General features: G+C 34.4%; 1 protein-coding gene and 1 non-coding gene across 3 annotated transcripts; both read right to left on the bottom strand.

Annotated features, from left to right (window-relative positions):
- Positions 1-5,414: 5,414 nt before the first annotated feature.
- On the bottom strand, positions 5,415-10,270 carry nhr-35 (Nuclear hormone receptor family member nhr-35; the record flags this gene model as incomplete). 2 transcript variants are annotated; one of them, NM_001029194.4, is made up of 12 exons in its annotated part: positions 5,415-5,799; positions 5,849-5,926; positions 7,311-7,425; positions 7,473-7,593; positions 7,641-7,792; positions 8,262-8,386; positions 8,433-8,575; positions 8,756-8,884; positions 8,933-9,131; positions 9,705-9,804; positions 9,852-10,010; positions 10,060-10,270. In NM_001029194.4, the coding sequence occupies 12 exons, from the start codon at positions 10,268-10,270 to the stop codon at positions 5,703-5,705; spliced, it is 1,629 nt and encodes a 542-aa protein (NP_001024365.1). The 2 variants fall into 2 exon arrangements, with proteins under 2 accessions (NP_001024365.1, NP_001379629.1); NM_001392764.1 differs by having other exon boundaries at positions 5,703-5,799; positions 10,060-10,109.
- A 719-nt stretch (positions 10,271-10,989) lies between these two features.
- 21ur-11723 lies at positions 10,990-11,010 on the bottom strand. The gene has a single exon (NR_070897.1).
- Positions 11,011-12,384: the final 1,374 nt, after the last annotated feature.

The following is a 12,384-nucleotide window of genomic DNA, read 5'->3' as shown; positions in this document are numbered from 1 at the left end:
TCATACATCTTATTTTCCACGTACGAACACAACCACAATACACATTATTTACATATCGCGAATCACAGGTGACCTAAAAATAAGTTTAAAAAAGATTTAAAAACTTTTTTACAAAACCTCTCCGAAAACTCGAAAATTCAAATTGAATTAGGTGAACGTTCCAACATTCAATTTGTTTTTTTGAATTGAATGAGTATTTTAAAGCAATTTTCCCACTACTCCGCCGTAAAATATTTTTAGATAGTATGCTAATATACAAAATCACATTACACGTTTCCCAGAGTTGACATCACTTTATCCGTCTGTCGATCAAATTCTCTATCAGAAATCAGCTAGCAGACTTTGCTGAACACACGTACAATTGGAAAACTTTGGTTTTAATGTATTCAAATTTCCGGTCAGTGATTCTGGCGTTTTTTGAATGCACATCCTCAATGTTCACTAATCAACTGCATCACTCTATGTGAACGGAAAAATCAGAAAAGATATGATTTGTGATGTTCCTTAACAAAGGAGAACTTCACATGAATATAGCTATGAATATTGATATTAGCGTCGTTTATCCAAAAATAACTGGTAAATCTTAACAGGACAAGGTACAGGAAACCTATGACGTTCAGGAAAAAAACCGATGCAAGAAAATATACGTTTTCTTTCGAATTTCAAAATTGTTTTGAGTTATGATCGAATTTTCGCGCGGGGTTGTTTGTGCCTTCTGATGCTTCGAATCGCCCGCGATTTTTTGCTCTCGGAAGCGAAAAGTTTTTTTTGCGTGCTTGAGTGTCTCCTTCACAATTTCCTATTCCTTATTTTTTCGGAAAAGGTTCGCGGTTTTCTGACTAGACTCCCTCCGATAATGTCGAGTATTTTCTTGGCACCGCGTAACCGAGCGAATCGAGCAGTGACGTGTTGGTCTGACCTAACCCAAAAAAGATGGATGACTATGTGACTGGGTTCAAATCTGATTTCACTCAATTTATATTTTAATTTTTAGATTGGAACCCCCCTTCCATGTTATGCCATGACCTTTATTCGTCACGATAGTCTGACACAGCTTGATTAAGGGCCTTTATACAACACCGGATGCTTTATTATAGAATCAAAACGTTCCCATCAAGATACAACGTCTACTACTAGGACAAAAGTAGACTTGACATTCAAAAAAAAAAATAGGAGAATTCAATATGTAGGGTTCACAAATCTACAACCTCCTCTTGTCTATTTCTAATCGTGGGCGACGTTTCAATGGAGAGTGACATCATAAAAACTTGCGGGATTTGTTTCACCCAACATTCAAAATGACAACCGCAGACTAAAAGATGACTGACAACTTTTTGAACTAGGAGTTTCACGGGTATTTGCACTTGCAGAACTTTTATGGGTCTACTATTTAATGATGGAATGTCTGAAAGTTCAAATATAGCATTGAATGTTGTATGATTCCAAATATAAAATTTTAACATACCTAACCAGATGTCATATTTTTGTTAAAGTTTCGGTAAAATGCCAAATTTTAGGAAACATTTCAGTTTTTCAAAGAAAAATTATAAAATGGCACATGTTTGAACACTTATAATGCTTAGATAACGCATTATAGTTGATTACGAGTTATGAAAGATAAAGTGATAGGGAGAACTTTTGACAGTAAATACAAATTAAGGATTTCATTCACTCTTCACGGCGACTTCCGCCTGCCTCCCGCCGATCTTTTTGAACAGTGCTGCGCGGAACTCATAAAATATCGGCCGCTGTGAAAAACCCGCCTATCGCACTATCTGGTGCAAACACTAAGCTTTTGGCTGACGCCAAAATACAGAATACAGAATCAAGGCGTGGAGACCAACGTGAGGCGCCAAGGTTCAAGGCAGGTGTCAGATCCTTTTTTAATGGAAACCCTACACTGAATGCAAAAATTGTTTTTGTGTTGCTTGACTATAAATACTGCAAAGCCGAAAATCAAAATGTCGTCAATAAACCTAATAGCGTTTCTCGAATGAACTAATTGTCTCTTTTATTTTATTTTAGAGCAGTTTAAAGATAATTTCCTTTTTTAGACAAATTACACAAATTCAGACGGCAACCTCACAAATTATGTTATTTTGTTATCAACACTAATGGAACGTTCTTGAAATTATGACGTTACATACTTGGAATCACAAATGAAACAAACTGGAAACATGCTTCAGTTTGTCAGGTTTAGAATTGCTGATGTTGAACTTAAACCTCGCGTCATATTGTTTGAAGAACAGCTGACTTTCATTATCAAATTTGGGGAAATGTGCTCTCGCCGTTCCGTTTTCTTTTCAAACATTCGAAGAATTTCAGTTTTGTTGACGGCTATGTGAAGATGTCATATTCACACTAGACTACCGCCTAGACAGGTGCCATGTTTTGAAAACACGAAGGAATTTTTGAAAACAGTATCTAGTTTGCAGCAGGAAGTGCGGGATTCTGATGTTTCTAATATTTTTGTTATGTATAATTAAAAAGTCGGAATCATTTCTGGTATAGATATTTAATGACACGGAAAAGGACATTACTGAAAATGACGATAATTTACATATATAATTTAAAATCAAAAGTTCTAAAAACTAAAGAGTGGCAAAACTAAAGAATAGAACAAAATACATTTTATTTTAGAAAATATTTGTGGTACACGTAATGTCTGGCATAGCAAAATATAATTTCAAAAAAAAAAACTTCTAATTTTTTAAAGATTTTTCAATAAATTAAATTTCGTAGTTTGCTGCAGGTTTTAACGTATGTTCAAACAAACAAAGAGCTAAACATAGTTAAATTTGAAAAATAGTAGAAACATTTTCCGACTTCCAAAATCTTGATAGGTGAAAACTAAAAACTGAACTATATCCAGTATTGTATTATTATCTTTCCTATTCATTTCAATAAAATAATAAAGAACATCAGCCGGTTTAAGTATTTTATATAATAAAAAAATTTCAAGGAGTTTTTTGTGCTATTTGGGGGTTCTTAAAAGTCGTTAAATTAATTTCCCAACTGACGGTACTCCACCTTTAAACAACAAATATCTAGGAAAAATTCGGGTATGTAAAACAAAGTCTACACAATAAAATAGAAAACAATTTTTGTGTGTCGTAAAATTTTCCTACGAATGTATAGAAAGCTTTATATTTAATTAATATTTACAACTACTGCTGAAAAATTTGTGGGCACCAAAAATAATGGAAAATAATGAAGTGTTTTAACATTTGTCAAATTATTTATACAATTTTGATTAGAAAAGTTCCAGACTCGATTATAAGAAATTGAAAAAGTTTCGAGGAAAAGTTGAAAAATTTCATTCTTTTGTAGGGTTCTGTGAATCTGAATAAAAAAAATGATGTATTTTTCGTGTAATAAATAATTGGAATAACACAATGTTAGCCACTGTCCTTTTTCTAAGTAACACCTTTCATTGATTAGGCAAGTCATATCTGAAAGTTTTAAGAATAGAGAAAGGAATCGCAATTTTAAAAAAGAAAACATGGTTAGAAAATGGCAACAGAAAATAATATTTCAAACAGTTTGCATTGTTCTTGAATGGCTTGAATATTTCAAATTTTAAGAAAACTTGTTACCCAAATTACTCTCCTTAACGTTATGGGTTTTTTTAATTAAAAAAATGTTTCTTTGCTTTGAATATGTTTTGATATATTTCTTTAATGTCATATTAGAGAAATGTGTTAGAATACAAGTGATATCATTACCAGCACCTCCGGCGCGGCCCCCGACTTCTAGAGCTGAAAACTAATTTTTCTGAAACTACCGTAATCCTACAGTACTCCTACCGTACCACTATTGTACCACTACAGTACCCCGACTATATCCCTACACTAACCCAACTCACTATCAATCCAGAAGCTAAAACTTCACAGACTACAAAGACTACAAACTATGAACAAACGGAATAAGCGCTTTATATATAGTAAATGATATTTTGAAAATATCACGGTTAGAATAAAATTGACACAGTGAAACTTCAAAATGTTACGATACTTTGGTAAAATTTCGTAGCACAACTTTTTTTATTCTTAAATAATCTGTTGGAATCAACTATTAAATATTTATTTCATTTTTTTAAATTTTTAGTAAATCATCTAGATTTACAAAATAAATCGCCTAAAATTGAGTTTTCTGTCTCATAGTTTTCTTCGCTATTTGTCAATTTAAAAAAATCTGTAGTACTTAATTATGTTCAAGATTGCTTGTAATTATCCCACATGACCGAATATCAAAATAAAAATTATCTTTAAAAAGTGTAGTTTTATGAAAGTTTTATAAAAATATAATTTTTTCAACAACATTCAGAGAAATGTTCCATAATTGAACGTTTTTCTTGGCCAATTTCTAAATGTTTAACAGGTGAAAACTGAAAACTGATGAATTTCTCCTTTTGACAATATTTTAATTTGTAAAAAAAACAAGTTGCATGATATGAAAATTATTGGCACTACGCAATGGTTTTGAACGATCTTTCGCTTTTTCGCTTTCAACACAATCAATTTGCAATGTGTTCAAAAAAGAATCTGCCGAATTGGCATTGTGGCTCACCGCGAATCTAAAATGGCCGCAATTTCAAGCGAACACCTTCTTGATCAATCGTGCCCGGGCTTCTATCGTGCACAATGTGCTCGCACATCGCGGTATAACTGTGCTAGATGGCAAAATGCTTTATAAAAAATTTTGATGAAATTATCACCCAATCTGACAGTTGGTAAATCAAACGTCTCCCGCTCATATAATTTCGAATAATTTCCCAAAAGTTTAATCTTCTATGAATTATTCAAATTTTTGCTTTCATGTTCTTAATAATAACTGACGTATATAATGTAAATTAGTCTATCACATTTGCATACACACATTCGTGCAAAAAAAGTAGTAGTCCACATATTCATGTGTCACGTCCGGAACATTTTCCATCAAAGTCCAATTGTAATAGCAATACCCTGACGTGGTTCTCATTAATATGGTGCACATGACTGGCTAAGAGATGAACTGATTTTTGTTCTCCGGATGGTAATTTTTACAGACTAGGGAGAGGATTGGCAAAATTTCGATCGAATGGCTCAGTGAATAATATATTTTCGAACAACTTGTAAATTCTCAAACTTTGTTTCAACTCCATTTAGAAAGCATCTGCGAATTTTTTCAAAGAACCCACGCACCTGGCTGCAGTGTGCATCAAAATGGACCTCAATTTTCAGCATGACTTCACTGAAACATCACTTCCCTCTTGCCATCTCCGTCCATTTTTAGGGGTGCACTGCCAAATGCCAAACAAAATGTAATAACGCGCTTCACGCCCTCGAACAAGACGAGCACCGAGAAGAGGGGATGTCGTAAATTAAAATCCTGTTTGGATTTTGGGGTGTGTGGAACGATGAAAAACTATTCAGATTTCAGATTCAAAGATTTTATGAAAAGATTGTGTTTTATAACAGATCATTGAAAACTGTGAGAAAATTATAAAAATTATATTTATTAGGGGGTGGGAAACAAAATATATTCTTAACAAATGAGTTTGCTCTAACCCGTCAAATTGTGTTTCAATGGCATTTTCTGGGAGTTCAAATAACTTTTTTCTGGTGAATTTTCGGGCATTGTCAAATATCACAGTTTGAGAACATGAAACGGATAGATAGAATAGACACTTGGATTAAAAAGTTTTTTTTGAGAATCGACTACTATGAGTAAGTGTTTGGATATTGGTTGTAGCTAGAAGTGAACGGAGCATACGGCAGGTTTAGGTGAGAGGAGTCGGCAAATTGTGGTGTGTGAGGTCTGAAATGTAACATTTTTAGAATTAAAACTTATAATAAAAACTTCTTACTGTGGAGTTGTGTATTGTGTTCCGATTCCTGACATCATAGCATCGTCTGTTTTGAGCAAGAGGCCGGCAGTGAGAGATCTGCAAAAAAAGTGACAATTGAATTTGAAACTGCAAAATTTTCTTCACATTAATGTTCGATCGTTCTGCTAGTTTGATTTAGTGGTGGTCTTGAAAATATTCACCGCCAACTCACGGGGTTTTGCAAATCCCGGAAGACGTGGAAAAAGTGGAATAAATTTTTCAAGTGCCTTCACCACGGTGGCATTATTAACCGCAAGGGATCACAAAAAAGTTAATATTCAAGTGTGTTGAATTTATGGTTTTGCAAGAAAAGGGAACGCGTGAGATATCCCAATAGGGTAATTAAAAGGAAATGCTATGTGATTCTTGAAATTTCGGAGCTTTCATAATTTGCAAAACACAGAAAGAGGGAACATTGAAAATTGGGAACAGCTTTGCGAAAATGAGCTTAATTGTTTGATTTTGAATTAATCAATAAAACCGGTGGCTTTTTACTAAACAGTTAAACCCTGGGTTTATGTTTGCCCTTATTTCCTCTATCAGTATTGCAACACATTGTTCAACTTTGGCAGCTCATATTTCAGTTGTCGTTATCGTTATATAACTTGTTATTTAACTAGTTATCCACAAAATGCACCGAGGTTTAGCATTTCAAAGTGTAGTAATTTTTTTCATGACTACGCAAGTTCTATGGGCAGCCACAGAATGTGCATCACTTTAAAAAATAACAGGAACATTTACATTGTGTGTTTTATTCTAATGTGTTCAAGGTTTTGTGCGTATTGTTTGACTACAATTTATATGAGCTGAAAAATGCATATGCTCCGTAGCTCAAGCTGCTTCTTGAGTAACAAAATGTAAATTGTCAGACGGTTTTCAAGTTAAACTTGATGTTTTTTCCAGCAAAATTCGTGAACAATAAAACAAATGTGTTGTTTACTGAGTCAATTTCATACTGTACCTCTCTACATACTGAAGTCATAAACTCAATGGTCAACACTATGCTGGACTTGCGCGCACATCTTCTCGGAGCAAATTTTGATAATGTTGATAATTTGAAGTCTACAGTTGAATGTCACCTTTTAACTAGGACATTTCGATGCTCACATCTTGTGTGATCAAGCCAACACAAATAGAGATAAATCAATGACTCATTCTTAAAATTTGGCCGTTAAAGATTAGATTTGACATTATGTACCTAGTTCATCGCTTTACGTCTGGCGATATCCAAGTCTACGTCAATAAGTTGCAAAATGAACGTCAATGGACTGAGGGCAGGATCACACAGTTCACACCTTTGGTGTTTGCTCATTAAAACTCGTACGCCCTAGACTCTGTTGAAACAACTCCGCGAAGGAGGAATTTCCGCAAATAAAGATGGAATAAATGCTGGACTTGATCATTTGAAACGATCTTTGATAGAGGAAAACAAATGACTCACGAGTTTGTGGGAGAGTTGCTTGAAGTGGAGGTTCGCAGAAGATCCTCCGGGCACGGTGAACACATATCTTGGCTTCCCGACGGTGTGTCGTTCATAATTGAGCATGGAGTTTGATCTTGAAAATATTATTTTAGGAATAAATTTTATTAACTAATTACATACCTTGTCTATCTTCCCCGTAATCAGTTTCAGCCAATATCAGTTCTTCCATCAAAACATCAATTCTCGCAACACCGCTGACTTTTGTGAACATGATATCTTCCGAAATTGATTTTGAAAGAACCTGATGTATTCAAAATCGTACGAATAGATGCTAAAGAAAAGCTTTACCGAAAGCGGTGTGAGAATGAAAAATGTCAAATCTCCGACTCGTGTGGTTTCCAGCGGTTTGTTCACTCTTACATATTTTTCGAATGCGGCGAAAATTTTCCTTCTTGCGTTAAGGACCAAATTAACAGCATGGTTGGATAGACCCGGTGCCACTGAAATTAATATATTAGTGTTTTGAAAGCTATTCTAATATGAGCTTAAGATAATAGCTGACATGCATTAGAACAACTAAAGGTAGACTACTGCCAATGGAAAAATGATTTTGATCGTGATAAATTTTTTCGAAAAATTTATGGATTTGTTTCTAATCAAAAAGTGGTGAAAGCCAAATTTTTGGGAAACTAAAGCATTGTCACATGTTCGAGCCCCGACAATGTTGAAATATGAACTATTTAAACATAATCAGAACAACATTTTTAAAGAATTTTATTATGATGTTTGGTTCCTTTAGCACCATTTGAACCGTATTGAAATCCCCACCTGCCCGTACTCCATTTTTTTGTATTTTTTTAAGAAAATAAATTGTTTTTCCTAATAATTTTGCAATGTATATTATCATTTAATATTTTTAAGCTAATTTTGTTTTAAAAAGCCTCAATATTTCCCTCACAAAATATTTACCGGGATTGAAAAGAACGCAAGCTTTGAGAGCCACAAATTCCTTGTTGTCGAGCTTCAAAAATCGCATTGGTTCCACCAACTGGTCCATCACTTTTTCACAGTCACGTAAATAGAATCCATCCACACTAAAAAGCAACATTAAAAACATTGTATATTCTAGCATCCTCTTACTATTCTTTCAGATGTGGTGTGGTTTTTGAAGCCCTTGGAATGTAGAGATCGTTGAGAAGTTTCAAAGCGTCATTTGCACCAACAGAGCGATAAGCCACACAAAGAGTCACGTGCTGACCAGCAAAGTTTTTGAGAAGAACGGCCTGAAAGCTTGGGAAGTTTTTTTTTTCATTTTCTTTAGCGGTTTGTTAAAACTGATTAGCACACAATTGTACAGTTGTGCTTGCTTTGTAATCAACAAAAAAAGGACGAAAGAACTCCGTTATCAATTTACATCTTATTGGAATTCCTCTAACCGACCAGTTTTGTTCAATGGCTCTTACCTGATCAGCACCGGAAAGTTGTTTAAATTCCGGCAGTGTTTTCGCCCATTCTATGACCAGCAAAAGTTGACTGTGCATGGATTTAAGGACGTCGTTCAAAGTTGCTGTTCGGTCTGTGTGGGACAATCTCTGAAATTTGAAACCTCCAGAAGAACAGCTTTTTGGTCTAAAACAAACATTCTTAGATTTGGTGGTGTATTCCACATTTCCGGTCTGCGTGATCACTGTATCACGAAGACTTTGAATCGTCATCTCCGACTTCAAGAGGCTTTCCAATAGTTGATCGTACTCATCTTCCACTGGGGACATTGTTAGTTCGGGTGAGGTTCTCGGAGTCGGGTCTTGACAATAGGTTTTCATGTTGTCTTTTTTTTCTCTGCAAAATTTCCATGATTGATCAATGGTTTTAAAAAATCCTGTAGTGCAAAAATGTTTAATTTTTCAAATTTACAGTCAAAAAGTGGTAAAAACTGAAATCATAACTTTGGATGTTGACCAAAAAAGGTTTTTTCTACGAATATTATTTTTAACTGCTTTTCCAATGTTTATGTTCAACAATTCTTGGTCTCAAATCTACAGCAACGACTAAAATTTGTTTAAAAACTAATTTTGAGTATGACATTTAGTCATGGTTGATTACCATGACGTATTTAGTCTAAATCTTCACTAATAATACTTTTCCATCATTAAGAACAAAAGATCATAACGTGATAATTTTAGCTTCATCGTTTCGCTTGACTTGAAAATATCTGAGTTTCCCCTGAATAAGTATTCGAAAAGTTTTGGTCATTAGTTAGTTCTAATAATCATCGTTTCTACGCTTCAATAGTGTTACACGGGTGAAAAGATATTTTGAAAATGTAAGATCAACCATCAAAAAGTTACTATTCTATTTATGTCTCATATACGAATTTTTAAAAGTTTTAAATTTTCAACTTTGTATACTCACCTTTTACCAATTACATCCCTTTCACTTTGAACTTGATCGTCGCGCATTCCGGATGAAATACATTTCATAAAGCGACAGTAACGACACACTGCGCGGTTATCTGGAATAAAAAAATTAGACTAATTTGGATAAATAAAGGGTACGTACGCTTGTCAATTTCACACTTCGACTCAAATCTACAATGATATTCATAGTTCCGTCGAACGGTTCGTCTGAAAAATCCCTTGCATCCGTTACAAGCAATTGCTCCGTAGTGTCTTCCAGTCGCCACATCACTGCAGATATGACAAATGGAGTTGTCTTTTCCTGAATAATAGAAAATGTAAACTATCATCACAGATAGTGGAAAAATTACCATCCGTTTCTGCTTTGCTGTCACCGTTGTATGTTCCCAACATTTGACCTCTGTAATAATGAGAAATCAATAAAGTAGGTTCAATGGCGGGGTGGCGGCCGTGAGGTGGTGTGGAGCGAAATGAGAATAGGACAAGAAGGCAAACAAAACAATCGAGAGAGCGGGCGTGGGATGGGGTGAAGGTAAAACCAGCGTGTATTTTGTTTCCCATTCTCTCAATCTATTGATCCAAATGGTCGAAGAGAGATAGTTGATCAATTGATGCCAAATGCAAAAAAAGGACGGTATTTGAAACAACTCTGTTCAAAGCTAGTTAGAAGTGCAAAATTTTTATAATGTAGGACAGAAATGCGGACAGACACACGATGCATCCCAATCGGACGCTTATCAAAAAGTGGGAAGCGTGCTTTCCATCGAATCAATAGCCGAATGTGGCGTGATTGTCAGCATTACTGTAATTTTTAGACAACTGATTAGCTTTGCCGATTGCCTCCCGAAACCATCTGAAAAACAATTACCACCAGTGGAGGACAATTGTAAGTTCAGGCGTGGGAAACGAGAGGAATAAGATGAAGAAACGACATGTGATAGGGGGATGGCAACAGCGTGTGTATCTGTGTGTGTGAGTGTGTGTCGGGATGTGTGACAGGAATAAAAGAGACAAGAGACACATGTCATGTTGAGAAGAAGACAAGGTTGCAGAGAGAACGCTCAGCCACACAGTCTATGATTGTTCGAAGAGTGCTCAGGTGTTGTGGACTACAATGTAGGGGCAGTAATAGATTCAGGTGTGGACCATTGCGCGATTTGCTCTACCGAATCGTAGATTTTTGGAGTATTATTTACTGAATTTCTTAGGAATTTTAGGATATAGGGCATGACTGATTATGTTTTTTCCCTTTTTCCAAATACGAAATTAATGCTCTTCAGTAAAACCAAGAAAGTAACCTATTGGGAAACCTAGATCTTAAAGGCTTATTATCATTATTGAAAAACCGTATAAATCAATACGGACAAATTTTTACAGTTTAAAAGTAAACATTAATTAGTTTTGTCTTTCATAATTTTAGAAGTCAATCAAAAACATGTTTTCTTTAAAATTTACAAGTTTTACTTAAGTTTCAAATATTTGTATTTGAACAATTAGAACGATGAGGTCTGAGGCATATAGAATTTTTTTTCTTAATTTCTCAACAAAACCAAATATTTGCAAAATTTGGCAATTTACCACAACGTTTTTTGTATCTGAACATTGCAGGTGTTTCAATATGAAAAATTTGCTCTAAATTTCTCAACAAAAAACTAAACTTTTCATAAATGTGGCACTCTGCCAAAAATTTGACAGAAAATTTTGAAAAATCTGAAAATTGGTGCAGACTTTTTTTTTGATATTTGGATTTGTCGGACCATAATCACTATATTTTTACAAAATTTCATTGACGCTACTTGACGATTTTCATTAAGAATCTCCAATAAATGTAGTGCTCAAAAAAATAAATTACAATTCTTGTGAAAGAATCTATCTCTATTAGAGGCAAGTCAACAAATTCCAAAATAAAACCTGAAATTAAGCTACATGGCAGTCATTCTGGTTTACAAGTGAGAATTGAAGAACATAAGTGAAAATTATATTTCAACGGTTCGATGAGACTTATCGAGAGACATAGTTTTTGCTACCATTTCCAAAATCATATTTGAAAACTGTTTGTCCAGCTGCTAATGCTTTAAAATATATGCATTGAATATGTACTTCAACATTCATTTTCACGCTTTATATACATGACTGAAATATGTTTCCATTATGAAACAAGACTTTCATTTCGTTAATGACACAACTTGGATTAAGGTAACTTGGTGACATAATAAAGATTGACGGGTGTTTCTAGTTTGATTTTGGGTCTATGTAGTTCCGTGCGAGAAATTTTGTTTTTAACACTAAGCAAAACTTTCTCACAATTTTCTCATGTGTTTCTGATTTAAAACGAAAAAAATCGCGAAAAAACGCAGTTATCAGGAAAATAATTTGTGACCTTAAAGAAATGAACACATTAAAACGTTTTCGTCAAGATAAAAATCACTTTCTGTCCGGTAGTTGAAAAAAATATTCAAGATAACAAGAATGCCAACCACGAGGTTAGAAAAAAGAGAGCAAAACCTCTCATATTTCATCGAAGTTCATATTTCACAAAGTTTTTTAAAGATCGAAAAAAAAAACTAAATTCCTATTAACCAAGTTTAAACCAATTCCATATCGTTCTCAAAAAGAAGAAAACTAGAAAAATGAAGAATCTTGCATGCCATGGCCACGCAGTTTTCACGTTTATT

The sequence above is a fragment of the Caenorhabditis elegans genome, chromosome X (assembly GCF_000002985.6).
Source record: "Caenorhabditis elegans chromosome X".
NCBI classification, from domain to species: Eukaryota; Metazoa; Nematoda; class Chromadorea; order Rhabditida; family Rhabditidae; genus Caenorhabditis; species Caenorhabditis elegans.
This window is presented reverse-complemented; position numbering and strand designations above follow the sequence as displayed.